The sequence below is a fragment of the Lucilia sericata genome, unplaced genomic scaffold (genome assembly GCF_015586225.1).
Source record: "Lucilia sericata isolate MDLA Ls3-8-SP2 unplaced genomic scaffold, ASM1558622v1 Contig000573F_arrow, whole genome shotgun sequence".
In the NCBI taxonomy this organism is placed as follows: domain Eukaryota; kingdom Metazoa; phylum Arthropoda; class Insecta; order Diptera; family Calliphoridae; genus Lucilia; species Lucilia sericata.
Window position 1 is genome coordinate 206,504 of NW_023994581.1, and position 27,885 is coordinate 234,388.

Genomic DNA, 27,885 nt, shown 5'->3' on the forward strand with positions numbered 1-27,885 from the left:
AAACTAGAAGAGCTAGGGCCAAAACAATGATAATCTGTGATCACTTTTAATTCCTAAGAAAACTCGGTTTTTGAGTGAAAACATAAAAGTCCATTTTCTGGCTAAACTAGAACAGCTAGGGCCAAAACAATGATAATCTGTGATCACTTTTATTTTCTAAGAAAACTTGATTTTTGAGTGAAAAAATAAAAGTCCATTTTCTGGCTAAACTAGAAGAGCTAGGGCCAAAACAATGATAATCTGTGATCACTTTTAATTCCTAAGAAAAATCGATTTTTGAGTGAAAACATAAAAGTCCATTTTCTGGCTAAACTAGAAGAGCTAGGCCGAAAACAATGAAAATCTGTGATCACTTTTATATTCTAAGAAAACTCGGTTTTTGAGTGAAAACATAAAAGTCCATTTTCTGGCTAAACTAGAAGAGCTAGGGCCAAAACAATGATAATCTGTGATCACTTTTAATTCCTAAGAAAACTCGGTTTTTGAGTGAAAACATAAAAGTCCATTTTCTGGCTAAACTAGAACAGCTAGGGCCAAAACAATGATAATCTGTGATCACTTTTATTTTCTAAGAAAACTTGATTTTTGAGTGAAAAAATAAAAGTCCATTTTCTGGCTAAACTAGAAGAGCTAGGGCCAAAACAATGATAATCTGTGATCACTTTTAATTCCTAAGAAAAATCGATTTTTGAGTGAAAACATAAAAGTCCATTTTCTGGCTAAACTAGAAGAGCTAGGCCCAAAACAATGAAAATCTGTGATCACTTTTATATTCTAAGAAAACTTGATTTTTGAGTGAAAAAATAAAAGTCCATTTTCTGGCTAAACTAGAAGAGCTAGGGCCAAAACAATGATAATCTGTGATCACTTTTAATTCCTAAGAAAAATCGATTTTTGAGTGAAAACATAAAAGTCCATTTTCTGGCTAAACTAGAAGAGCTAGGCCCAAAACAATGAAAACCTGTGATCACTTTTATATTCTAAGAAAACTCGATTTTTGAGTGAAGACATAAAAGTCCACTTTCTGGCCAAACTAGAAGAGCTAGGGCCAAAACAATGAAAATCTGTGATCACTTTTTTTTTCTAAGAAAACTTGATTTTTGAGTGAAAACATAAAAGTCCATTTTCTGGCTAAACTAGAAGAGCTAGGGTAAAAACAATTAAAATCTGTGATCACTTTTAAATTCTAAGAAAACTCGATTTTTGAGTGAAAACATAAAAGTCCATTTTCTGGCTAAACTAGAAGAAAACTCGATTTTTGAGTGAGAACATAAAAGTCCATTTTCTGGCCAAACTAGAAGAGCTAGGGCCAAAACAATGAAAATCTGTGATCACTTTTAATTCCTAAGAAAACTCGATTTTTTAGTGAAAACATAAAAGTCCATTTTCTGGCTAAACTAGAAGAGCTAGGGCCAAAACAATGAAAATCTGTGATCAATTTTTTTTTGTAAGAAAACTCGATTTTTGAGTGAAAACATAAAAGTCCATTTTCTGGCTAAACTAGAAGAGCTAGGGCCAAAACAACGAAAATCTGTGATCACTTTTAATTCCTAAGAAAAATGAGTTTTGAGTGAAAACATAAAAGTCCATTTTCTGGCCAAACTAGAAGAGCTAGGGCCAAAACAATGAAAATCTGTGATCACTTTTAATTCGTAAGAAAACTCAGTTTTTGAGTGAAAACATAAAAGTCCATTTTCTGACTAAACTAGAAAAGCTAGGGCCAAAACAATTAAAATCTGTGATCACTTTTAATTCCTAAGAAAACTCGATTTTTGAGTGAAAACATAAAAGTCCATTTTCTGGCTAAACTAGAAGAGCTAGGGCCAAAACAATGAAAATCTGTGATCACTTTTATATTCTAAGAAAACTTGATTTTTGAGTGAAAACACAAAAGTCCATTTTCTGGCTAAACTAGAAGAGCTAGGGCCAAAACAATGATAATCTGTGATCACTTTTAATTCCTAAGAAAACTCGGTTTTTGAGTGAAAACATAAAAGTCCATTTTCTGGCTAAACTAGAAGAGATAGGGCTAAAACAATGAAAATCTGTGATCACATTTAATTCCTAAGAAAACTCGATTTTTGAGTGAAAACATAAAAGTCCATTTTCTGGCTAAACTAGAAGAGCTAGGGCCAAAATAATGAAAATCTGTGATCACTTTTATATTCTAAGAAAACTCGATTTTTTGAGTGAAAACATAAAAGTCCATTTTCTGGCTAAACTAGAAGAGCTAGGGCCAAAACAATTAAAATCTGTGATCACTTTTATATTCTAAGAAAACTTGATTTTTGAGTGAAAACACAAAAGTCCATTTTCTGGCTAAACTAGAAGAGCTAGGGCCAAAACAATGATAATCTGTGATCACTTTTAATTCCTAAGAAAACTCGGTTTTTGAGTGAAAACATAAAAGTCCATTTTCTGGCTAAACTAGAAGAGATAGGGCCAAAACAATGAAAATCTGTGACCACTTTTATTTTCTAAGAAAATCGATTTTTCAGTGAAAACATAAAAGTCCATTTTCTGGCTAAACTAGAAGAGCTAGGCCCAAAACAATGAAAATCTGTGATCACTTTTAATTCCTAAGAAAACTCGATTTTTGAGTGAAAACATAAAAGTCCATTTTCTGGCCAAACTAGAAGAGCTAGGGCCAAAACAGTGAAAATCTGTGATCACTTTTAATTCGTAAGAAAACTCAGTTTTTGAGTGAAAACATAAAAGTCCATTTTCTGGCCAAACTAGAAGAGCTAGGGCCAAAACAATGATAATCTGTGATCACTTTTAATTCCTAAGAAAACTCGGTTTTTGAGTGAAAACATAAAAGTCCATTTTCTGGCTAAACTAGAACAGCTAGGGCCAAAACAATGATAATCTGTGATCACTTTTATTTTCTAAGAAAACTTGATTTTTGAGTGAAAAAATAAAAGTCCATTTTCTGGCTAAACTAGAAGAGCTAGGGCCAAAACAATGATAATCTGTGATCACTTTTAATTCCTAAGAAAAATCGATTTTTGAGTGAAAACATAAAAGTCCATTTTCTGGCTAAACTAGAAGAGCTAGGCCCAAAACAATGAAAATCTGTGATCACTTTTATATTCTAAGAAAACTCGGTTTTTGAGTGAAAACATAAAAGTCCATTTTCTGGCTAAACTAGAAGAGCTAGGGCCAAAACAATGATAATCTGTGATCACTTTTAATTCCTAAGAAAACTCGGTTTTTGAGTGAAAACATAAAAGTCCATTTTCTGGCTAAACTAGAACAGCTAGGGCCAAAACAATGATAATCTGTGATCACTTTTATTTTCTAAGAAAACTTGATTTTTGAGTGAAAAAATAAAAGTCCATTTTCTGGCTAAACTAGAAGAGCTAGGGCCAAAACAATGATAATCTGTGATCACTTTTAATTCCTAAGAAAAATCGATTTTTGAGTGAAAACATAAAAGTCCATTTTCTGGCTAAACTAGAAGAGCTAGGCCCAAAACAATGAAAATCTGTGATCACTTTTATATTCTAAGAAAACTTGATTTTTGAGTGAAAAAATAAAAGTCCATTTTCTGGCTAAACTAGAAGAGCTAGGGCCAAAACAATGATAATCTGTGATCACTTTTAATTCCTAAGAAAAATCGATTTTTGAGTGAAAACATAAAAGTCCATTTTCTGGCTAAACTAGAAGAGCTAGGCCCAAAACAATGAAAACCTGTGATCACTTTTATATTCTAAGAAAACTCGATTTTTGAGTGAAAACATAAAAGTCCACTTTCTGGCCAAACTAGAAGAGCTAGGGCCAAAACAATGAAAATCTGTGATCACTTTTTTTTTCTAAGAAAACTTGATTTTTGAGTGAAAACATAAAAGTCCATTTTCTGGCTAAACTAGAAGAGCTAGGGTAAAAACAATTAAAATCTGTGATCACTTTTAAATTCTAAGAAAACTCGATTTTTGAGTGAAAACATAAAAGTCCATTTTCTGGCTAAACTAGAAGAAAACTCGATTTTTGAGTGAGAACATAAAAGTCCATTTTCTGGCCAAACTAGAAGAGCTAGGGCCAAAACAATGAAAATCTGTGATCACTTTTAATTCCTAAGAAAACTCGATTTTTTAGTGAAAACATAAAAGTCCATTTTCTGGCTAAACTAGAAGAGCTAGGGCCAAAACAATGAAAATCTGTGATCAATTTTTTTTTGTAAGAAAACTCGATTTTTGAGTGAAAACATAAAAGTCCATTTTCTGGCTAAACTAGAAGAGCTAGGGCCAAAACAACGAAAATCTGTGATCACTTTTAATTCCTAAGAAAAATGAGTTTTGAGTGAAAACATAAAAGTCCATTTTCTGGCCAAACTAGAAGAGCTAGGGCCAAAACAATGAAAATCTGTGATCACTTTTAATTCGTAAGAAAACTCAGTTTTTGAGTGAAAACATAAAAGTCCATTTTCTGACTAAACTAGAAAAGCTAGGGCCAAAACAATTAAAATCTGTGATCACTTTTAATTCCTAAGAAAACTCGATTTTTGAGTGAAAACATAAAAGTCCATTTTCTGGCTAAACTAGAAGAGCTAGGGCCAAAACAATGAAAATCTGTGATCACTTTTATATTCTAAGAAAACTTGATTTTTGAGTGAAAACACAAAAGTCCATTTTCTGGCTAAACTAGAAGAGCTAGGGCCAAAACAATGATAATCTGTGATCACTTTTAATTCCTAAGAAAACTCGGTTTTTGAGTGAAAACATAAAAGTCCATTTTCTGGCTAAACTAGAAGAGATAGGGCTAAAACAATGAAAATCTGTGATCACATTTAATTCCTAAGAAAACTCGATTTTTGAGTGAAAACATAAAAGTCCATTTTCTGGCTAAACTAGAAGAGCTAGGGCCAAAACAATGAAAATCTGTGATCATTTTTTTTTTTGTAAGAAAACTCGATTTTGATTGAAAACATAAAAGTCCATTTTCTGGCTAAACTAGAAGAGCTAGGGCCAAAACAATTAAAATCTGTGATCACTTTTAATTCCTAAGAAAAATCGATTTTTGAGTGAAAACATAAAAGTCCATTTTCTGGCTAAACTAGAAGAGCTAGGGCCAAAATAATGAAAATCTGTGATCACTTTTATATTCTAAGAAAACTCGATTTTTTGAGTGAAAACATAAAAGTCCATTTTCTGACTAAACTAGAAGAGCTAGGGCCAAAATAATGAAAATCTGTGATCACACTTAATTCCTATGAAAACTCGATTTTTGAGTGAAAACATAAAAGTCCATTTTCTGGCCAAACTAGAAGAGCTAGGGCCAAAACAATGAGTAAAAACTTAAAGGTCCGTTTTCTGGCTAAACTAGAAGAGCTAGGGCCAAAACAATTAAAATCTGTGATCACTTTTAATTCCTAAGAAAAATCGATTTTTGAGTGAAAACATAAAAGTCCATTTTCTGGCTAAACTAGAAGAGCTAGGGCCAAAACAATGAAAATCTGTGATCACTTTTATTTTCTAAGAAAACTTGATTTTTGAGTGAAAACATAAAAGTCCATTTTCTGGCTAAACTAGAAGAGCTAGGGACAAAACAATGAAAATCTGTGATCACTTTTATAATGAATAAGTGAACACCCTTACTATTTCATAGCTTTCTTCCTGAGGATTAAATTGTCATGATTTTTACCTGTTCGAACTAAAAGCATACTTATCTATCCATTAATATTTACAACATGTCAAATACCTAATAGAACAAGAAAAAGTAATTTAATAAAAACAAAAAACGAACAGGTAGTCGCAGAGAACGAAAATGATCTTTCTCTCACGAACTCTACCAATATCAACGATCTTTTCTTTTCATATTTTCTAAATAGATTTTCAATTGATAATAAAGAATTATTTGTTGTTTTTACCATACAATAGAAAACCAATCAAAAGCAAAGAGCATTACAAGAGCATAAATGGAGATAACTCTCCCAGTGATATTTGTTCTATTGTGCGATCGTTTTATGTGATTGAGTTTTAGTATATTTTGTATAAATAACACATCGATTGTTTAGAAAAATTCAGTTTTTGTGCGTTGATCAGTGGGCGCACTTTGTACGTAGTAGCGCAAGTTTGATTTAATTATAAGAGTTTTTAAGACTGACGATCGTAAGTGTTAATTAAGATGAATAAATTATATACATATTGTGAACGTAATTTAATTGAACTTTAAAAAAGTGAAAATTTCGAAAAATGTTTAAAACAAATACAGTTTTAAAAGAATTTTAAAACTTTTTAGGTTTTGAGTATTTAATGTCTAGAATTGTTCTAGTTAATTTTATTAAATTGTTTGTGATTTTTTTGAAAAAGTAGTTCATCATATACTAGTGATGCATTAATGTGCAAAAGTAAAGTTTCTCTCTACATAATTTATTTTAATTGTTTAAAGATTGTTGATAATAATAAAAAGAACAATAACAAAATTGTAGTATAATTTTTCACAAAACAAATAAATAATAACTTTGTTATTATTGTTTTTAATGACAGTGGGACTGATCACAGTTTCTGATCGACGATCTAGTGAAACAAAAACTGATCTATTGAGAAATTAAAAAGTTATTCAGCGTGGAATAAATGATCACTGCGTGACATATTAGAGTTCAATAATTAGAATAAGTGATGAATATAGAACAGTTTGGAGTTCAAACGATCTTCGTTACAAATAATCAAAATATGACAGATCTTAGTTTAAATTTTCATCAAAATAAATGATCAAGACTTGAAAACCATCAGAATAAATTAGCAAAACCTGACAGTAAAACGATCATCACAACTAACGATCACTATATGAAAGATAGGAGTTCAAACGATCATTAGAATAAGTAAATCAAAGGTTCGTTGTTGGAATAATGATGAAAACATGACAGTTCGGAGTTCAAACGATCTTCGGAAAAAATGATTAAACAATGGCAGATCGTAGTTCCAACTCTCATCAATATAAACGATCTTCAAATAATAAATGAAAAGTCTTTATTGTTGTTCAAACGATCACGGGAATAATTGATCAATATATGATAGAGAGACATGTTGGATCTATCAGAAAAAGTGATCAAGATGTGGCATATTTTTTGTTTAAGCGATCATCATAATAAATTTTCATGAGGCCATATGTGATCAAAATAGGACAGATCGTACTTAAAATTCTCATCAAAATAAATGATTAAGACTTGATCGTAAATTGAACCACCATCTTCATAAGATGACGATCTTTAAAAACTAAATGAAAAATCTTGATTGTTGTACAAGATAAGTATGATAGGTAGGAGTTGAAACGATCATCAGATTATCAAAACGTGGCATATTCTTTGTTTAAGTTCTCATGACTTGATCAATTTTAGTTCAAACTCGATCATCAAAATAATTTATGAAGCCATATGTGATCAAAATAGAACATGAGATGATGATCTTCAAAAAAATAAATGAAAAGTCTTGATTGTTGTTCACACGATCAAGATATGATAGGTAGGAGTTGAAACGATCATCAGACATGATAGATTGATCAGAAAAAGTGATCAAGACATGACATATCTTTCGTTTAAAGGACTACGACAATAAATGATCAATACATGACATGAGATGACGATCTTCAAAAAATAAATGAAAAGTCATCACAATAAATGATCAGATTATGACAAATTTTAGTTTAAATTCAATCGTCAAAATAATTCACCAATACATGACAGATAGAGCAGTTCAAATGGTTTTTTGAATAAATGATCATGACAAAAGAGATCGCAGTTAGAACGTTTTTCAGAGTTAATAATCAATAAGTGCTAAACCAAGACAGATTGGAGTTCAAACAATCACTAGAAGAAGTGACCAACAGATTGTATTTAAAAATATTATCAAAATAAATCATCAAGACATGAAAGATCGAAATACAAACGATCATCAAAATCCTGTAGATTGTCGGTTAAACGATGATCAGTATAAATGATCATTAGTTAACAGATCGCACTTTAAACGATAGTTACTATAAGTGATCATCGAATACAAACGATCATCAAGAGCTGGCAGATCATTTAGTTTAATTGATGATCAGCATAAATTAAACTCGTGATCGTATAAATGATCGTACTTTAAACGATAGTTACTATTAGTGATCATGTCCTATCAGATTGTAGTTGAAAAGATCATCAGCATAAATTATCAAGATATGATCGATCGAATACAATCACAATCATTAAGACCTTGTAGATTGTAGTTTAAATATTGATCAGCATAAATAAATAAGTGATCATCGAATACAAACGATCATTAAGAGCTGACAGATTTTAGTTTAAATGACGATTAGCAAAAATGATCACAAGTTAACAGATCGTACTTTAAACGATAGTTACTATTAGCGATCATGTCCTAGCAGATTGTAGTTGAAAAGATCATCAGTATAAATCATCAAGACATGACAGATCGGTATACAAATGATCATCCAGAACTTGTAGATTGTAGTTTAAACGATGATCAGTATAAATGATCATTAGTAAACAGATGGTAGTTCAAACGATATTTACTATAAGTCATCATGTCCTAGTAGATTGTAGTTGAAAATATCATCAATATAAATTACTAAGACATAAAGAAAACGGAATAAAAACGATCAGGAAGACCTTGTAAGATAACAGACTGTAGTTCCTTTATCCTCAGAATAAGTGATCAAAACTTAGCAGACTGTAGCCTACACTATCATGATAATAAACGATAGATCACAGTTCTAATGATTAAATTACATACGATCAGCTAAGTAAATGATCAGTACATGATAGATCGTAGTTCAAATGCTGAAAATTCATACGATCAGTTGAATAAATAATTAAGTCATGATAGTTTGTAGTTCAAATGATAAAAATTCATATGATCAGCTAAATAAATGATCAGTTTAAACGATCAACAGAAAAACATAATAATACAAGACAAGATCGGACAGAATAAATCGTCAAGACATGACAGATCGGTCAAAATAAAAGATCAAAACATGATAGATCAGATTTCCAACGATCGTCAGTATAAAAGAAATAAAACCTACCAGAGAGTTTAACTTTCACTCTCTGACAATAAATTATTAATATTATCTTGTTATCTAGAATTCCGATCTTTTAAATATGGATATTAAGATGGCGCTGAGAGGTAGTGAGAGAGAGTGCAAAAGGCTTTTTCGATCCTAAAATTTAGATGAACGTTAAGAGCTTATCATATTTTAATTTCCTTATCCTTGCGGTAAAAGATCATTGAAAATTTGAGGAAAAATACTGGATGGACTTTGAGAAATACCAGGAAAAACCCAGCTTATCAATTAAATAGCTCTCTCTCTCTTTTCTGGACAAAAATCAGCAAAATCATAATTCCAGAAATAACAAGTTCTTTTTAAAGTAATTGAAGAATATTGAAAACTCATTCATTGACAATATTTACAATAGCTCTCTAAATATTTATGATATTTCAACGATCGATAAGATTAAAATGAAAAGAAAACACACGTCTTAGTTGACGATCATAAATTAATAAAAAACTATTTATTATCTTTAAATTAAAAAAGAAAATTTGTATTTAAAACCAGTAGCAGGGCAATCTTATCAATTTTCAAAAAAAAAAGAAATCTTAATGAAAGGCCAATTGAGAAAAAAAATGAAATTGATTATTTTAATAAAAAGAAAGTAAAAAGAAGAAATTTTATTAAATTGTAAATCAAGCTCATAAAAAGATAATTTATATTTTATATAAAATTAATTACTCCATTTTGAAAACAATTCCTTTTAAACAATTTCCTCTTAATTTTAAGCCGAGGGGAAGAACCTTCAATTCCATATAAATTTCTAAAGGGGGCTTGAGGTTTATTGTATAAAAGTCATTTAAAAAATTACATAGAAATTGTTTAATATAAATTAATTCAATTAAATATAATTTGTTAACTTTATAATCACAAAAAGCTATTAATTTTTTTTCAGATTTTAATCGCCGTAATACGATTTATTTTTAACGGCCATAATTGGTATTCAATTCAAGCTTGACCATTTTTATTTAATTTTATTTATTTGTTGTGTCTCTTTTTGTTTATATTTTTTTTTTCAAAAATATTCACGTGTTTAAAATTCTTAATTTTGTTTATTCTGCAAAAAATGGTATGAAACAACTAAAACCTCATTGAGGTCTAAAATGACATTGAATTTCTGTATAAAGTTCTAAACTTGGTTTAAAAAACTTTTTTATTTTTATTTTTCGTATTGTATTTTGTTTTATTTATTGGTTTAATCAACTTTTGTTATACATTTTTTTTTTGGTTTCGCGTAAAAACATTGACTTCAATTTTTTTTGCAATAATAAATTATTTATAAGCTAAAGAGTGCAATGTATGCTTAGCATTTGAAAGTAAGTCAATTATTTGGTACTTAAGATACAGTTTCTAAGATTTGAACAGAATTTATAAATAGAAACTTTCTCTCTTAAATTTGAAACAAATTCCCAAAAATTAAAAATTGCGACAAAATAAACCAAAATAGAAAGGTTTTGATCTAGAATCAAATTTAATTCTGGTTTAGTTCAGTTCTAGTTCTGTTCTAGTTTTAGTTCTGTTCTAGCTCTGTTCTAGTTCTGTTCTAGTTCTGTTCTAGTTCTGTTCTAGTTCTGTTCTGTTCTAGTTCTGTTCTAGTTCTGTTCTAGTTCTGTTCTAGTTCTGTTCTAGTTCTGTTCTAGTTCTGTTCTAGTTCTGTTCTGTTCTAGTTCTGTTCTAGTTCTGTTCTAGTTCTGTTCTAGTTCTGTTCTAGTTCTGTTCTAGTTCTGTTCTAGTTCTGTTCTAGTTCTGTTCTAGTTCTGTTCTAGTTCTGTTCTAGTTCTGTTCTAGTTCTGTTCTAGTTCTGTTCTAGTTCTGTTCTAGTTCTGTTCTAGTTCTGTTCTAGTTCTGTTCTAGTTCTGTTCTAGTTCTGTTCTAGTTCTGTTCCAGTTCTGTTCTAGTTCTGTTCCAGTTCTGTTATAGTTCTGTTCTAGTTCTGTTCTAGTTCTGTTCTAGTTCTGTTCTAGTTCTGTTCTAGTTCTGTTCTAGTTCTGTTCTAGTTCTGTTCTAGTTCTGTTCTAGTTCTAGTTCTGTTCTAGTTCTGTTCTAGCTAGTTCTGTTCTAGCTAGTTCTGCTCTAGTTCTATTCTAGTTCTATTCTAGTTCTATTCTAGTTCTGTTCTAGTTCTGTTCTAGTTCTAGTTCTAGTTCTGTTCTAGTTCTGTTCTAGTTCTGTTCTAGTTCTGTTCTAGTTCTGTTCTAGTTCTGTTCTAGTTCTGTTCTAGTTCTGTTCTAGTTCTGTTCTAGTTCTAGTTCTGTTCTAGTTCTGTTCTAGTTCTGTTCTAGTTCTGTTCTAGTTCTGTTCTAGTTCTGTTCTAGTTCTGTTCTAGTTCTGTTCTAGTTCTGTTCTAGTTCTGTTCTAGTTCTGTTCTAGTTCTGTTCTAGTTCTGTTCTAGTTCTGTTCTAGTTCTGTTCTGTTCTAGTTCTGTTCTAGTTCTGTTCTGTTCTAGTTCTGTTCTAGTTCTGTTCTAGTTCTGTTCTAGTTCTGTTCTAGTTCTGTTCTAGTTCTGTTCTAGTTCTGTTCTAGTTCTGTTCTGTTCTAGTTCTGTTCTAGTTCTGTTCTAGTTCTGTTCTAGTTCTGTTCTAGTTCTGTTCTAGTTCTGTTCTAGTTCTGTTCTAGTTCTGTTCTAGTTCTGTTCTGTTCTAGTTCTGTTCTAGTTCTGTTCTAGTTCTGTTCTAGTTCTGTTCTGTTCTAGTTCTGTTCTAGTTCTGTTGTTCTAGTTCTGTTCTAGTTCTGTTCTAGTTCTGTTCTAGTTCTGTTCTAGTTCTGTTCTAGTTCTGTTCTAGTTCTGTTCTAGTTCTGTTCTAGTTCTGTTCTAGTTCTGTTCTAGTTCTGTTCTAGTTCTGTTCCAGTTCTGTTCTAGTTCTGTTCCTAGTTCTGTTCTAGTTCTGTTCTAGTTCTGTTCTAGTTCTGTTCTAGTTCTGTTCTAGTTCTGTTCTAGTTCTGTTCTAGTTCTGTTCTAGTTCTAGTTCTAGTTCTAGTTCTAGTTTCTAGTTCTAGTTCTGTTCTAGTTCTGTTCTAGTTCTGTTCTAGTTCTGTTCTAGTCTAGTTCTGTTCTAGTTCTGTTCTAGTTCTGTTCTAGTTCTGTTCTAGTTCTGTTCTAGTTCTGTTCTAGTTCTAGTTCTGTTCTAGTTCTGTTCTAGTTCTGTTCTAGTTCTGTTCTAGTTCTGTTCTAGTTCTGTTCTAGTTCTGTTCTAGTTCTGTTCTAGTTCTGTTCTAGTTCTGTTCTAGTTCTGTTCTAGTTCTGTTCTAGTTCTGTTCTAGTTCTGTCTAGTTCTGTTCTAGTTCTGTTCTAGTTCTGTTCTAGTTCTGTTCTAGTTCTGTTCTAGTTCTGTTCTAGTTCTGTTCTAGTTCTGTTCTAGTTCTGTTCTAGTTCTGTTCTAGTTCTGTTCTAGTTCTGTTCTAGTTCTGTTCTAGTTCTGTACTAGTTCTGTTCTAGTTCTGTTTTAGTTCTGTTTCTAGTTCTGTTCTAGTTCTGTTCTAGTTCTGTTCTAGTTATGTTCTGTTTAGTTCTGTTCTTGTTCTAGTTCTGTTCTAGTTCTGTTCTAGTTCTGTTCTAGTTATGATCTAGTTCTGTTCTAGTTCTGTTCTAGTTCTGTTCTAGTTCTGTTCTAGTTCTGTTCTAGTTCTGTTCTACTTCTGTTCTAGTTCTGTTCTAGTTCTGTTCTAGTTCTGTTCTAGTTCTGTTCTAGTTCTGTTCTAGTTCTGTTCTAGTTCTGTTCTAGTTCTGTTCTAGTTCTGTTCTAGTTCTGTTCTAGTTCTGTTCTAGTTCTGTTCTAGTTCTGTTCTAGTTCTGTTCTAGTTCTGTTCTAGTTCTGTTCTAGTTTTGTTCTAGTTCTGTTCTAGTTCTGTTCTAGTTCTGTTCTGTTCTGTTCTAATTCTGTTCTATTTCTGTTTCTGTTCTAGTTCTGTTCTAGTTCTGTTCTAGTTCTGTTCTAGTTCTGTTCTAGTTCTGTTCTAGTTCTGTTCTAGTTCTGTTCTAGTTCTGTTTTAGTTCTGTTCTAGTTCTGTTCTAGTTCTGTTCTAGTTCTATTCTAGTTCTAGTTCTGTTCTAGTTCCTTATTACTTCAGTTCCAAAACTCTTTTAGTTTATAAAGTTTAAAGCAATATTAGGCACTTGATTAATTATCTCGCACTCGTTAAATCTTGCACATGTCATTTAAAAGCGATAAGTATAAGTTGCTAATTTCCCACATTCCTAAAATGTTCCACTTAAAATTAATTAAACTTTAAGATAATACAAATGCAATAGATAAAGTAATTAAAACTTTTTTGTACTATAAAACTTTACTGCACTTTAACATTAAAATAAACTGACATTTAATTAATTAAAATTTTTTAAATTAATTTCCTTACAGAGTCTTAACATTAACATGCAATTATTTGTTGTTACATTATTGGCCAGTTTGGCGGTAAGTTTGTTTTTAACCAGTTGTTCCAAATCCATTGTAATAATGTATTATTTTCTGTACAGCTTTGCCACTGTGGCGTCAAAGAGGAAATCACAGCTGCTGAATACCTTAAGAACCTTAATGCTGAAATCGCCAAACGTACCAACTTGGAGACTGAGGCCTCTTGGGCTTATGGTTCTAATATAACCGATGAAAATGAACGCAAGAAGAATGAAATTTCCGCCGAAGTAGCCAAGTACATGAAGGAAGTTTCCCTGGATATTCAAAAGTTCAATTGGCGCACCTACCAATCGGACGATTTGAAACGTCAATTCAAAATGTTGTCTAAATTGGGTTATGCTGCTTTATCCGAAGAAGATTATGCTGAGCTATTGAATACTTTGTCTTCTATGGAATCGAACTTTGCCAAGGTACGCGTTTGTGATTATAAGGACGAGACCAAGTGTGATTTGTCTTTGGATCCTGAAATCGAAGAGGTTATTACCAAGAGCCGTGATCCCGAGGAATTGAAATACTACTGGCGTGAGTTTTACGATAAGGCTGGTGCTCCCACACGTACCGCTTTCGAGAAATATATTGAATTGAATACCAAGGCTGCTAAATTGAATGGTGAGTAGGAAGCAAATTTGTCTTTAATGGTCTTTAACCATTTCACTTTTAATTCTAGAATACAAATCTGGCGCAGAAATGTGGTTGGCTGAATATGAGGACGATACCATTGAACAACAATTGGAAGATATTTTCGAAGATATTAAACCTTTGTACCATCAAGTTCATGGTTATGTGCGCTATCGTTTGCGTCAACACTATGGTGATGATGTTGTTTCCGAAACTGGTCCTATTCCTATGCATTTACTGGGTAATATGTGGGCTCAACAATGGTCTGAAATTGCCGATATTGTTTCACCCTTCCCTGAGAAGCCTTTGATTGATGTTAGCAACGAAATGGTTAAACAAGGTTATACACCCTTGAAAATGTTCCAAATGGGTGATGATTTCTTTACCTCCATGGGTTTGAAGAAATTGCCTCAGTAAGTTTGGTTGACACTTTACCGGTTTGCAATAGTCTTCAGTTTAAAATTTATTTTTACAGGGACTTCTGGGACAAGAGTATCTTGGAGAAACCCACCGATGGTCGTGATTTGGTTTGTCATGCTTCTGCTTGGGACTTCTATTTGGTCGATGATGTGCGCATTAAGCAATGCACTCGTGTTACTCAAGATCAATTCTTCACTGTTCACCACGAATTGGGTCACATTCAATATTTCTTGCAATACCAACATCAACCTTTCGTCTATCGTACTGGTGCCAATCCTGGTTTCCATGAAGCTGTTGGTGATGTTTTGTCTTTGTCTGTCTCTACTCCCAAACATTTGGAACGTGTTGGTTTGTTGAAGGACTATGTGCGTGATGATGAAGCTCGCATCAATCAATTGTTCTTGACTGTAAGTATTTACCCTTAAATGATCCGAAACATTTCTTAATATATCTTTTGTCAGGCCTTGGATAAGATCGTCTTCTTGCCTTTGCCTTCACCATGGATAAATACCGTTGGGCTTTGTTCCGCGGTCAAGTAGACAAGTCCAACTGGAATTGTGCCTTCTGGAAATTGCGTGAAGAATACTCTGGCATTGAACCTCCAGTAGTACGTAATGAATCTGACTTTGATGCCCCCGCCAAATACCACGTCTCTGCTGATGTTGAATATTTGAGATATTTGGTCTCCTTCATCATTCAATTCCAATTCTATAAGTCTGCTTGCATTAAGGCCGGTCAATATGATCCCACCAATCCTGAATTGCCTTTGGATAACTGTGATATCTATGGTAGCTTGGCTGCTGGTGAAGCTTTCGAGTAAGTGGACCATTTAGTTTAAGGTCTAAAGAAATGCTAATATTTTTTCTTTTTTTGCAGAAAAATGTTGTCCATGGGTGCCTCCAAACCCTGGCCTGATGCATTGGAAGCTTTCAATGGTGAACGCACTATGACTGGCAAGGCTATTGCTGAATATTTCGAACCTTTGCGTGTCTGGTTGGAAGCTGAAAACAAGAAGAATAATGTTCATATTGGTTGGACCAAATCGGATAGTAAGTTTTATTTGTTCTTGATCTTTTTGTTAGAGATAGAAACTAATTTTGTTTTTGTTCTTTTTTTTTGCAGAATGTGTTTCAGCATAATTTCCTCACGTGGTAGTCTTAACTTCCAAACTATTTTAAACTATTTAAAGATTTTATTAAGCACTTAAAGTATACATTTTTGTTATTAAAAAAAACAGTATTAAAATAAAAAGAAATTCAAAAAAAACTTTTAGTTGTTAAAATTTTTTAAAAGAATTTTAAAATTAAAAAAACGATTAAGTAGTTTCAAATTACATCTGTTTTCTGTAGATTAGGGGAGTGCAATACACGCGAAGTTACGACATCATTATTATACACTCCACCAGCATCAGTGCTGATAGGGGGCATATATAAGTTTGAAACTCAGTGTGTAACATCAAGATATATTTATCTGAGAACCAACGAAGTATATATATACTGGGTCCCTATGCAATTCTGAGTCGAGTCTGAGTCTTATGTCTGTATGACCATCTGACTGCCTTAAACAAGCTTACTTAGTAATGTACAGTCTAAAAAGGAGTAAAAACTTCAGACTATCTCGAAACAAATAAACTTTTTGCTCATTATTGCGTAGATTTGTCTTAGTTTCTAGTTCAGTAGTAGTTAAGTTATACCTAGTTAAGTTCTAGTTCAGTCCTAGATGCGCTCTAGTTTAGTTCTAATTCAGTTCAAGTTCAGTTGTAGTGCTATTCTGCTTCTGTTCTAGTTCTGTTCTAGTTCAGTTCTAGATGCGTTCTAGTTTAGTTCTAATTCAGTTCTAGTTCAGTTGTAGTGCTATTCTACTTCTGTTAGTTCTAGTTCTAGTTCTGTTCTAGTTCTGTTCTAGTTCTGTTCTAGTTCTGTTCTAGTTCTGTTCTAGTTCTGTTCTAGTTCTGTTCTAGTTCTGTTCTAGTTCTGTTCTAGTTCTGTTCTAGTTCTGTTCAAGTTCTGTTCTAGTTCTGTTCAAGTTCTGTTCTAGTTCTGTTCTGTTCTGTTCTAGTTCTGTTCTAGTTGTGTTATAGTTCTGTTCTAGTTCTGTTCTAGTTCTGTTCTAGTTCTGTTCTAGTTCTGTTCTAGTTCTGTTCTAGTTCTGTTCTAGTTCTCTTCTAGTTCTCTTCTAGTTCTCTTCTAGTTATGTTCTAGTTTTGTTCTAATTCTGTTCAAGTTCTGTTCTAGTTCTGTTCTAGTTCTGTTCTAGTTCTGTTCTAGTTCTGTTCTAGTTCTGTTCTAGTTCTGTTCTAGTTCTGTTCTAGTTCTGTTCTAGTTCTGTTCTAGTTCTGTTCTAGTTCTGTTCTAGTTCTGTTCTAGTTCTGTCTAGTTCTAATTCTGTCCTAATTCTGTTCTAGTTCTGTTCTAGTTCTGTTCTAGTTCTGTTCTAGTTCTGTTCTAGTTCTGTTCTAGTTCTGTTCTAGTTCTGTTCTAGTTCTGTTCTAGTTCTGTTCTAGTTCTGTTCTAGTTCTGTTCTAGTTCTGTTCTAGTTCTGTTCTAGTTCTGTTCTAGTTCTGTTCTAGTTCTGTTCTAGTTCTGTTCTAGTTCTGTTCTAGTTCTGTTCTAGTTCTGTTCTAGTTCTGTTCTAGTTCTGTTCTAGTTCTGTTCTAGTTCTGTTCTAGTTCTGTTCTAGTTCTGTTCTAGTTCTGTTCTAGTTCTGTTCTAGTTCTGTTCTAGTTCTGTTCTAGTTCTGTTCTAGTTCTGTTCTAGTTCTGTTCTAGTTCTTTCTAGTTCTGTTCTAGTTCTGTTCTAGTTCTGTTCTAGTTCTGTTCTAGTTCTGTTCTAGTTCTGTTCTAGTTCTGTTCTAGTTCTGTTCTAGTTCTGTTCTAGTTCTGTTCTAGTTCTGTTCTGTTCTGTTCTAGTTCTGTTCTAGTTTCTGTTTCTAGTTCTGTTCTAAGGTCTGTTTCTAGTTCTGTTCTAGTTCGGTTCTAGTTCGTGTTCTAGTTGCTGTTCTCGTTCTTGTTCTAGTTCTGCTTCTAGTTCTGTTCTAGTTCTGTTCTAGTTCTGTCTAGTTCTGTTCTAGTTCTGTTCTAGTCTGTTCTAGTTTCTGTTCTAGTCTGTTCTAGTTCTGTTCTAGTTCTGTTCTAATGTTCTAGTCTGTTCTAGTTTCTGTTCTAGTTCTGTTCTAGTTGCTGTTTCTAGTTCTGTTTCTAGTTCTGTTCTAGTTCGTTCTAGTTCTGTTTCTAGTTCGGTTCTAGTTCTGTTCTAGTTCTGTTCTAGTTCTGTTCTAGTTGTTCTAGTTCTGTTCTAATTTCTGTTCCTAATTCTGTGTTCAGTTCTGTTCTAGTTCTGTTCGAGTTCTGTTCTAGTTCTGTTCTAGTTCTGTTCTAGTTCTGTTCTGTTCTAGTTCTGTTCTAGTTCTGTTCTAGTTCTGTTCTAGTTCTGTTCTAGTTCTGTTCTAGTTCTGTTCTAGTTCTGTTCTAGTTCTGTTCTAGTTCTGTTCTAGTTCTAATCAAGTTCTGTTCTAGTTCTGTTCTAGTTCTGTTCTAGTTCTGTTCTAGTTCTGTTCTAGTTCTGTTCTAGTTCTGTTCTAGTTCTGTTCTAGTTCTGTTCTAGTTATGTTCTAGTTCTGTTCTAGTTCTGTTCTAGTTCTGTTCTAGTTCTGTTCTAGTTCTGTTCTAGTTCTGTCTAGTCTGTTCTAGTTCTGTTCTAGTTCTGTTCTAGTTCTGTTCTAGTTCTGTTCTAGTTCTGTTCTAGTTCTGTTCTAGTTCTGTTCTAGTTCTGTTCTAGTTCTGTTCTAGTTCTGTTCTAGTTCTGTTCTAGTTTGTTCTAGTTCTGTTCTAGTTCTGTTCTAGTTCTGTTCTAGTTCTGTTCTAGTTCTGTTCTTGTTCTGTTCTAGTTGTGTTCTAGTTGTTCTAGTTGTGTTCTAGTTCTGTTCTAGTTCTGTTCTAGTTCTGTTCTAGTTCTGTTCTAGTTCTGTTCTAGTTCTGTTCTAGTTCTGTCTAGTTCTGTTCTAGTTCTGTTCTAGTTCTGTTCTAGTTCTGTTCTAGTTCTGTTCTAGTTCTGTTCTAGTTCTGTTCTAGTTCTGTCTAGTTCTGTTCTAGTTCTGTTCTAGTTCTGTTCTAGTTCTGTTCTAGTTCTGTTCTAGTTCTGTTCTAGTTCTGTTCTAGTTCTGTTCTAGTTCTGTTCTAGTTCTGTTCTAGTTCTGTTCTAGTTCTGTTCTAGTGTCTGTTCTAGTTCGTTCTAGTTCTGTTCTAGTTTTCTGTTCTAGTTCTGTTCTAGTTCTGTTCTAGTTCTGTTCTAGTTCTGTTCTGTTCTAGTTCTGTTCTAGTTCTGTTCTAGTTCTGTTCTAGTTCTGTTCTAGTTCTGTTCTAGTTCTGTTCTAGTTCTGTTCTAGTTCTGTTCTAGTTCTGTTCTAGTTCTGTTCTAGTTCTGTCTAGTTCTGTTCTAGTTCTGTTCTAGTTCTGTTCTAGTTCTGTTCTAGTTCTTTCTAGTTCTGTTCTAGTTCTGTTCTAGTTCTGTTCTAGTTCTGTTCTAGTTCTGTTCTAGTTCTGTCTAGTTCTGTTCTAGTTCTGTTCTAGTTCTGTTCTAGTTCTGTTCTAGTTCTGTTCTAGTTCTGTTCTAGTTCTGTTCTAGTTCTGTTCTAGTTCTGTTCTAGTTCTGTTCTAGTTCTGTTCTAGTTCTGTTCTAGTTCTGTCTAGTTCTGTTCTAGTTCTGTTCTAGTCCTGTTCTAGTTCTGTTCTAGTTCTGTTCTAGTTCTGTTCTAGTTCTGTTCTAGTTCTGTTCTAGTTCTGTTCTAGTTCTGTTCTAGTTCTGTACTAGTTCTGTTCTAGTTCTGTTCTAGTTCTGTTCTAGTTCTGTTCTAGTTCTGTTCTAGTTCTGTTCTAGTTCTGTTCTAGTTCTGTTCTAGTTCTGTTCTAGTTCTGTTCTAGTTCTGTTCTAGTTCTGTTCTAGTTCTGTTCTAGTTCTGTTCTAGTTCTGTTCTAGTTCTGTTCTAGTTCTGTTCTAGTTCTGTTCTAGTTCTGTTCTAGTTCTGTTCTAGTTCTGTACTAGTTCTGTTCTAGTTCTGTTCTAGTTCTGTTCTAGTTCTGTTCTAGTTCTGTTCTAGTTCTGTTCTAGTTCTGTTCTAGTTCTGTTCTAGTTCTGTTCTAGTTCTGTACTAGTTCTGTTCTAGTGTTCTAGTTCTGTTCTAGTTCTGTTCTAGTTCTGTTCTAGTTCTGTTCTAGTTCTGTTCTAGTTCTGTTCTAGTTCTGTTCTAGTTCTGTTCTAGTTCTGTTCTAGTTCTGTTCTAGTTCTGTTCTAGTTCTGTTCTAGTTCTGTTCTAGTTCTGTTCTAGTTCTGTTCTAGTTCTGTTCTAGTTCTGTTCTAGTTCTGTTCTAGTTCTGTTCTGTTCTAGTTCTGTTCTAGTTCTGTTCTAGTTCTGTACTAGTTCTGTTCTAGTTCTGTTCTAGTTCTGTTCTAGTTCTGTTCTAGTTCTGTTCTAGTTCTGTTCTAGTTCTGTTTCTAGTTCTGTTCTAGTTCTGTTCTAGTTCTGTTCTAGTTCTGTTCTAGTTCTGTTCTAGTTCTGTTCGAGTTCTGTACTAGTTCTGTTCTAGTTCTCTTCTAGTTCTGTTCTAGTTCTGTTCTAGTTCTGTTCTAGTTCTGTTCTAGTTCTGTTCTAGTTCTGTTCTAGTTCTGTTCTAGTTCTGTTCTAGTTCTGTTATAGTGATCAATGATTTTCTTAAACTTTCTTTATTCTTTATTTTAATACCGAATAATTTAGTATTCGGCTTGACTTACATTTGCTGCTATTTTTATAAAACCGATCACATATTTATTTCTCTTCATTTGAATTTGTAATCAAGAGAGAGAGAGTAAAAGAGATTGGGTTAAAGATTAGCTTTGGTTTTAAAAGCCGGCTTAAAAAAAGAGAAAATCACAAATAAAGTTATGAATTTAAAAAAAAAAGCAAAAAAGCGAGTACAAAGACAAGTAACTATGAATGTAGATAAGCGTATGAATGGATGGATGGATGCATCCAACCATCATTAAAATAAATTAATGGTTTTCTATGCTTTTAAAGTGACTAAAACGAATGAATGACTCTGTCTGGTTTATACTTTGATGGTGGTAGCATTTGAATTGGATTTTTAGTCTTGGTTTAGAAACGCTTAAGCGAGGTAATTGAAAAATATTTGAAGTTAGAAAAATTCGAAAAATAAACACAAACATTTTATTTACAAATTTATACAACAACTAGTCACGTTCGTCTAAGTAAGTTTACTAGCGGGTAATAGAGAATATTTACTTATGTTCAACAAGTTATTGACCTAGAAAACTATGTACCCAGTTAAAAGTGAAAAAAAAACCAACAAATGTTTAAAATAAAATTGTGGCTAAGAAAAAGTGTATTTTCTCATCAACATTTTGGTCACTTTCAAGTGACAAATGAAAGTGAATGAAATTTGTTTGAAATAAAAAAAAATAAACAAGAATTTAAATTTTAAATGAAGATTTATGAAATCATTTAAATTTTTGCTTTTATAAGCTAAAAACCTAAATATTCGCAGTTTTTTATTTTGAATTTGTGTTAATGATATTTATTTGTTTTATTTCTGCATAAAATTGTTACACTTTAAACTAAAATGCTTTGAAATGTTAATTATGTTTTTTTCATAATTTTAAAAACCAAAACAATAGACTGAGCTGTTGGTCTCAAAGAAACAATAAAAAATAATAATTAATGAATTATGGCATAATTTGTTTGTAACCATTTATATTTATTTATTCATTTATGTGTTTCGTTTTTTCATTATTTAACTGGTTTTACGATTTAAGCTAATTTGTGTTTGTAACCAACAAACAGGTGTAGTTTAGGCTTTAATTACAATTGTTTGGTTACTACATATTTTTTACAATTACAATTAATTTATAAAGAAAACTCTAAAGTTATGAAACTGAGGTTTAGATTTCGTTGCATTAATGAAGGATTTCCGTTGGATTTGTAATCAACAAGTTGTGGTGTGAAAATTTCAGATTTCACGCATCTCTTAAAGACGATATCATGAGAAATGTAAATCATCTAGTTAGTTCCAGTTTAGTTCTAGTTCAGTTCTAGTTCAGTTCTAGTTCAGTTCTAGTTCAGTTCTAGTTCAGTTCTAGTTCAGTTCTAGTTCAGTTCTAGTTCAGTTCTAGTTCAGTTCTAGTTCAGTTCTAGTTCAGTTCTAGTTCAGTTCTAGTCTCTTCTAGTTCAGTTCAAGTTCAGTTCTAGTTCAGTTCTAGTTCAGTTCTAGTTCAGTTCTAGTTCTGTTCTAGTTCAGTTCAAGTTCAGTTCAAGTTCAGTTCTAGTTCAGTTCCAGTTCAGTTCTAGTTCTGTTCTAGTTCAGTCAAGTTCAGTTCTAGTTCAGTCTAGTTCAGTTCTAGTTCAGTTCTAGTTCAGTTCTAGTTCAGTTCAGTTCGGTTCTAGTTCTGTTAGTTCAGTTCTAGTTCAGTTCTAGTTCAGTTCTAGTTCGTTCTAGTTCAGTTTCTAGTTCAGTTCTAGTTCAGTTCTAGTTCAGTTCTAGTTCAGTTCTAGTTCAGTTCTAGTTCAGTTCTAGTTCAGTTCTAGTTCAGTTCTAGTTCATTCCTAGTTCAGTTCTAGTTCAGTTCTAGTTCAGTTCTAGTTCATTTCTAGTTCAGTTCTAGTTCAGTTCTATTCAGTTCTAGTTCAGTTCTAGTTCAGTTCTAGTTCAGTTCTAGTTCGTTCTAGTTCAGTTCTAGTTCAGGTTCTAGTTCTAGTTCAGTTCTAGTTCAGTTCTAGTTCAGTTCTAGTTCAGTTCTAGTTCAGTTCAGTTCAGTTCTAGTTCAGTTCTAGTTCAGTTCTAGTTCAGTTTCTAGTTCAGTTGTCAGTCTAGTTCAGTTCTAGTTCAGTTCTAGTTCAGTTTCTTCAGTTCTAGTTCGTTCTAGTTCAGTTCTAGTTCAGTTCTAGTTCAGTTCTAGTTCTAGTTCAGTTCTAGTTCAGTTCTAGTTCAGTTCTAGTTCAGTTCTAGTTCAGTTCTAGTTCAGTTCTAGTTCAGTTCTAGTTCAGTTCTAGTTCAGTTCTAGTTCAGTTCTAGTTCAGTTCTAGTTCAGTTCTAGTTCAGTTCTAGTTCAGTTCTAGTTCAGTTCTAGTTCAGTTCTAGTTCAGTTCTAGTTCAGTTCTAGTTCAGTTCTAGTTCAGTTCTAGTTCAGTTCTAGTTAGTTCTAGTTCAGTTCTAGTTCAGTTCTAGTTCAGTTCTAGTTCAGTTCTAGTTCAGTTCTAGTTCAGTTCTAGTTCAGTTCTAGTTCAGTTCTAGTTCAGTTCTAGTTCAGTTCTAGTTCAGTTCTAGTTCAGTTCTAGTTCAGTTCTAGTTCAGTTCTAGTTCAGTTCTAGTTCAGTTCTAGTTCAGTTCTAGTTCAGTTCTAGTTCAGTTCTAGTTCAGTTCTAGTTCAGTTCTAGTTCAGTTCTAGTTCAGTTCTAGTTCAGTTCTAGTTCAGTTCTAGTTCAGTTCTAGTTCAGTTCTAGTTCAGTTCTAGTTCAGTTCTAGTTCAGTTCTAGTTCAGTTCTAGTTCAGTTCTAGTTCATTCTAGTCAGTCTAGTTCAGTTCTAGTTCAGTTCTAGTTCAGTTCTAGTTCAGTTCTAGTTCAGTTCTAGTTCAGTTCTAGTTCAGTTCTAGTTCAGTTCTAGTTCAGTTCTAGTTCAGTTCTAGTTCAGTTCTAGTTCAGTTCTAGTTCAGTTCTAGTTCAGTTCTAGTTCAGTTCTAGTTCAGTTCTAGTTCAGTTCTAGTTCAGTTCTAGTTCAGTTCTAGTTCAGTTCTAGTTCAGTTCTAGTTCAGTTCTAGTTCAGTTCTAGTTCAGTTCTAGTTCAGTTCTAGTTCAGTTCTAGTTCAGTTCTAGTTCAGTTCTAGTTCAGTTTCTAGTTCAGTTCTAGTTCAGTTCTAGTTCAGTTCTAGTTTCAGTTCTAGTTCAGTTCTAGTTCAGTTCTAGTTCAGTTCTAGTTCAGTTCTAGTTAGTTCAGTTCTAGTTCAGTTCTAGTTCAGTTCTAGTTCAGTTCTAGTTCAGTTCTAGTTCAGTTCCAGTTCAGTTCTAGTTCAGTTCTAGTTCAGTTCTAGTTCAATTCTAGTTCAGTTCTAGTTCAGTTTTAGTTCAGTTCTAGTTCAGTTCTAGTTCAGTTCTAGTTCAGTTCTAGTTCAGTTCTAGTTCAGTTCTAGTTTAGTTCTAGTTCAGTTCTAGTTCAGTTCTAGTTCAGTTCTAGTTCAGTTCTAGTTCAGTTCTAGTTCAGTTCTAGTTCAGTTCTAGTTCAGTTCTAGTTCAGTTCTAGTTCAGTTCTAGTGCAGTTCTATTTCAGTTCTAGTTCAGTTCTAGTTTAGTTCTAGTTCAATTCTAGTTCAGTTCTAGCTCTGATTTCGAGTTGAGTTCTAGTTCAGTTTTGTATATTTTCAAATACATTTATAGTTTAGATCTAGTTCAATTTTGCAAATGCAAAATTTGAGTTAATCACAGGTGTGTTAATTTCGATTAATTCCATTTTCTTTAAATACGCACCAATAAAAGAATTAAGCTACACAGACATAAATATTAAACTAATAAAATAAATATTTACTAAAATAATTAACATTTTATGTTGTTTATTTTAAAGAAAATCACACGTCTTTAGTATTATACTTTTTCAATAAGTTGAATATTTTCGCTTAATAGTATTTAAAAAGCATCTAAAATATTCTTAATTAATTACTTAAAAGTAAATAATTTTTTTTATTCCAGTTTATTGCCAAAATGGACCTACGCTGTCTACTCTTAGGGTCCCTAGTCTTACTCTTGCTAGTCGGTTGTCAAGCCGATGTTGCAGATAATGAATTGGAAGTTTCCAACTTTTTGGAAGCGGTCAATCATCGTCTAGCCTTTCTCTACAACAAAGAAGTCATGGCCAATTGGCAAAATGAAATCAAAGGCCCCAATGACCTCATAGCCATGTTACAGTCCGAGATAGCCACACAACAGATTATGCGTTTTATACACAGTATTTCTACTAAAGTGGCAAAATTCAAGAGAATACCTTTGGAGAATAAAGATTTAAAAAGGCAATTGTCTCTTATACCCGAAGTGGGTTATGAGGTTTTGCCCGTAGAAGATTTGGAACTGCTCTATGCTGTCACTAGTAATATGAGTGATATTTATAAAAATGTTAAATTGTGTTCGTTTAGGGAACCGGAACGTTGTGATTTAAGATTGATACCCGAAGTACAAAATATTCTTCACTCTACCGATGATGTGCGCGAAATCGAATACTATTGGTTGGAATGGCGTCGTAAGACGGGCATAGCATCGAGGGAAGATTTTCAAAAGTTTGTAGAGTTGTATCGGAAGACAGCGAAAATGAATGGTGAGTGTGAATGGAAAGTCAAGACCCAGTTTTCTTGCGATATCGAGAAACTTTTCATTAGAAAAACATGTTTAATTTTAACCATACATAATTTTTAGGATTTTCCAAACCTTCCGATTTCTGGCATAAGGATATTGGTGAAAGCAGCTCTACTATATCCACCCACTTGGAGAGGATAATGTCCGATTTGAAGCCATTATTTGTACAATTTCATGCTTATATTAGAGGCCAATTGCGTTTGAAATATGGTCCAGAATTGATCGAATACAATAAACCCTATCCCCAACAATTAGCGGAGATATTCATAGGCAATGCTTTTCATTTGGGAGAAGCAGGCTGGTCTATGGATGTACCCTTCAATATGACCAAATTGCCCAATATTACCGATAGTTTATTAAAGAGAGGCGTGACAAATGCTCAGATTAACTTTTGGAATGCCAAAGAGTTCTTTAGATCCCTGGGAATGCCGCCATTAGAGGAGTAAGTAAAATCGAAATTATACAGCAAGAGAACATTGATTATTTCTTTGTAATTCCAGAAACTTTTGGCAGGACAGCTGTGAGGCCAAAGCTGATTTAGAGGATGATCATTGCTGGCATAAGGCCTGGTCTTTCTATGGCTTAAATCATGTGAACTTTTCCTATTGTCCTCTCATCAGTGAGCCCACCTTTTTCAATATGTTTGAGGCTTTGTCAGATGTCTACTATTACCGGGCCTATGAAAATCTTACTACTTTGTACCAAGAAGAACCTATACCCAATTTAAGTGATGCTTTGGGTAAATTCTTCTCTTTGACTGCCTCTTCACCTAAATATTTGGAGAGATTGAAATTAGTAGACTCTTCATACAGCACCAAAGAAGCCCGTATCAATAGGTTATATGTGCATGTAGGTGGTCGAATCAATATTTTATAAGAACATTCTAATTGATCTTTTGTTTCTCAGGGTCTTCGCACTATTTTCTTGATTCCTGTTTTCTATATTTTGGAACGTTATCGTTTGGATGTTATAGATAAACATATCGATATCAATGATAACTGTGCCTATTGGCGTCTGACTGAAGACTATACCGGAGCTGAACCTCCTGTTTCCCGATCAAATTCCGATTTTGATGCTCCCGCTAAATTACTTATGGAAGTGGATGATCAATATACTACCCAAATTTACAGCATAGTTTTGCAGTATCAATTGTTAGAACACTTTTGCTCTTTAACCGGAGAATATGTTAAGGGCGATCCCGAGAAACCTTTAGATATGTGTGACCTGACTGGTCATCATGTAGTGGGTGAAAAGATTTAGTAAGTTTTAAAGCTGCAACTATTTTATAGAGATTTTAATATTATACTTTATCGTATAGCAAAGCCATGTCTTTGGGTTCTTCGGTGGGCTTTAAAGAGGTCCTTAAAGTTTTAGTGGACTCAGAGGAGTTAAATATCAATGGTTTATTGGAATACTATAAGCCCTTGTTTGAGTGGTTGAAGGAGGCAAATGAAAAGGATAATAATGAAGTTGGATGGCAAAAATCGGAAAGTAAGTTTATAGTTTTATGATAAAGACTATATATTATGGACTAGATTATAGACTATACTATAGACCAGACTATAGACCAGAATATAGGCTAGACCATAGACTATAGACTAGACTAAAGTCTAGACTATAGGCTAGACTATAGATTAGACTATAGACTAGACTATAGGCTAGACTCAAGATTAGACTATAGACTAGACTATAGACTAGACTATAGACAAGACTATAGATTAGACTATAGACTAGACTATAGACTAGACTATAGACTAGACTACAGACTAGACTATAGACTAGACTATAGGCTAGACTATAGATTAGACTATAGACTAGACTATAGACTAGACTATAGATTAGACTATAGACTAGACTATAGACTAGACTATAGACTAGACTATAGACTAGACTATAGACTAGACTATAGACTAGACTATAGACTAGACTATAGACTAGACTATAGACTAGACTATAGACTAGACTATAGACTTGACTATAGACTAGACTATAGACTAGACTATAGACTAGACTATAGACTAGACTATAGACTAGACTATAGACTAGACTATAGACTAGACTATAGACTAGACTATAGACTAGACTATAGACTATAGACTAGACTATAGACTAGACTATAGACTAGACTATAGACTAGACTATAGACCAGACTATAGACCAGACTATAGACTGGACTATAGTCCAGACTATAGACCAGACTATAGACCAGACTATAGACTAGACAATAGACCAGACTATAGACTAGACAATAGACTAGACTGTAGATAAAGATTTTTTATGTGTTTTTTTTTTAATAACTTATTTATGTATTTTCTATTTTAGAATGTCAGCCCTGAAGATTTTGTTGCCGATAGCCGCAGCATTTAAAATTATTTCATTTAACATTTGTATATAAAAATCAGTAGACAAACTATTGCATACTTTTAGGCTTTAAAATTGTATTGAATTGTTAATAAGACAAGATGATTCAAATAAATAGAAAATTTATTTAAATTAACAACATTTGTTTTTTTGCATAGTCTAGTCTCTAGCGTGGTCTACAGTCAAGTCTATAGTCCTAGTCTATAGTCTGGTCTATAGTCTGGTCTATAGTCTAGTCTATAGTCTAGTCTATAGTCTATTCTATAGTCTAGTCTATAGTCTAGTCTATAGTCTAGTCTAGTCTATAATCAAGTCTATAGTCTAGTCTATAGTCTAGTCTATAGTCTAGTCTATAGTCTAGTCTATAGTCTAGTCTATAGTCTAGTCTATAGTCTAGTCTATAGTCTAGTCTATAGTCTAGTCTATAGTCTAGTCTATAGTCTAGTCTATAGTCTAGTCTATAGTCTAGTCTATAGTCTAGTCTATAGTCTAGTCTATAGTCTAGTCTATAGTCTAGTCTATAGTCTAGTCTATAGTCTAGTCTATAGTCTAGTCTATAGTCTAGTCTATAGTCTAGTCTATAGTCTAGTCTATAGTCTAGTCTATAGTCTAGTCTATAGTCTAGTCTATAGTCTAGCTATAGTCTA

At 33.0% G+C, this 27,885-nt stretch overlaps 2 protein-coding genes across 2 annotated transcripts; both read left to right on the forward strand.

Moving 5' to 3' along the window:
* The first annotated feature begins 6,022 nt into the window (after nucleotides 1–6,022).
* Nucleotides 6,023–15,762, forward strand: LOC119606343 (angiotensin-converting enzyme-like). The gene is given in 9 exon segments (XM_037959797.1): nucleotides 6,023–6,110; nucleotides 13,404–13,457; nucleotides 13,520–14,066; nucleotides 14,125–14,488; nucleotides 14,551–14,902; nucleotides 14,957–14,981; nucleotides 14,984–15,311; nucleotides 15,372–15,544; nucleotides 15,618–15,762. Coding segments are annotated over 8 exon segments (1,845 nt in total). The 5' UTR covers nucleotides 6,023–6,110; nucleotides 13,404–13,418; the 3' UTR covers nucleotides 15,635–15,762.
* Nucleotides 15,763–20,576: 4,814 nt separating this feature from the next.
* On the forward strand, nucleotides 20,577–27,371 carry LOC119606342 (angiotensin-converting enzyme). Its single transcript, XM_037959796.1, has 7 exons — nucleotides 20,577–20,640; nucleotides 24,221–24,839; nucleotides 24,938–25,319; nucleotides 25,378–25,726; nucleotides 25,784–26,136; nucleotides 26,196–26,368; nucleotides 27,200–27,371. Exons 2-7 carry the CDS (start codon nucleotides 24,233–24,235, stop codon nucleotides 27,211–27,213), a joined length of 1,878 nt encoding a protein of 625 aa, XP_037815724.1. The 5' UTR covers nucleotides 20,577–20,640; nucleotides 24,221–24,232; the 3' UTR covers nucleotides 27,214–27,371.
* Nucleotides 27,372–27,885: the final 514 nt, after the last annotated feature.

Coding starts and splice junctions, on each gene's coding strand:
- LOC119606342 (XM_037959796.1), top strand. CDS start 24,233: ATGGACCTACGCTGTCTACTCTTAGGGTCCCTAGTCTTACTCTTGCTA. Junction 25,320..25,377: donor GGAATGCCGCCATTAGAGGA/GTAAGTAAAATC, acceptor TTGTAATTCCAG/AAACTTTTGGCAGGACAGCT. Junction 25,727..25,783: donor TCAATAGGTTATATGTGCAT/GTAGGTGGTCGA, acceptor TTTGTTTCTCAG/GGTCTTCGCACTATTTTCTT.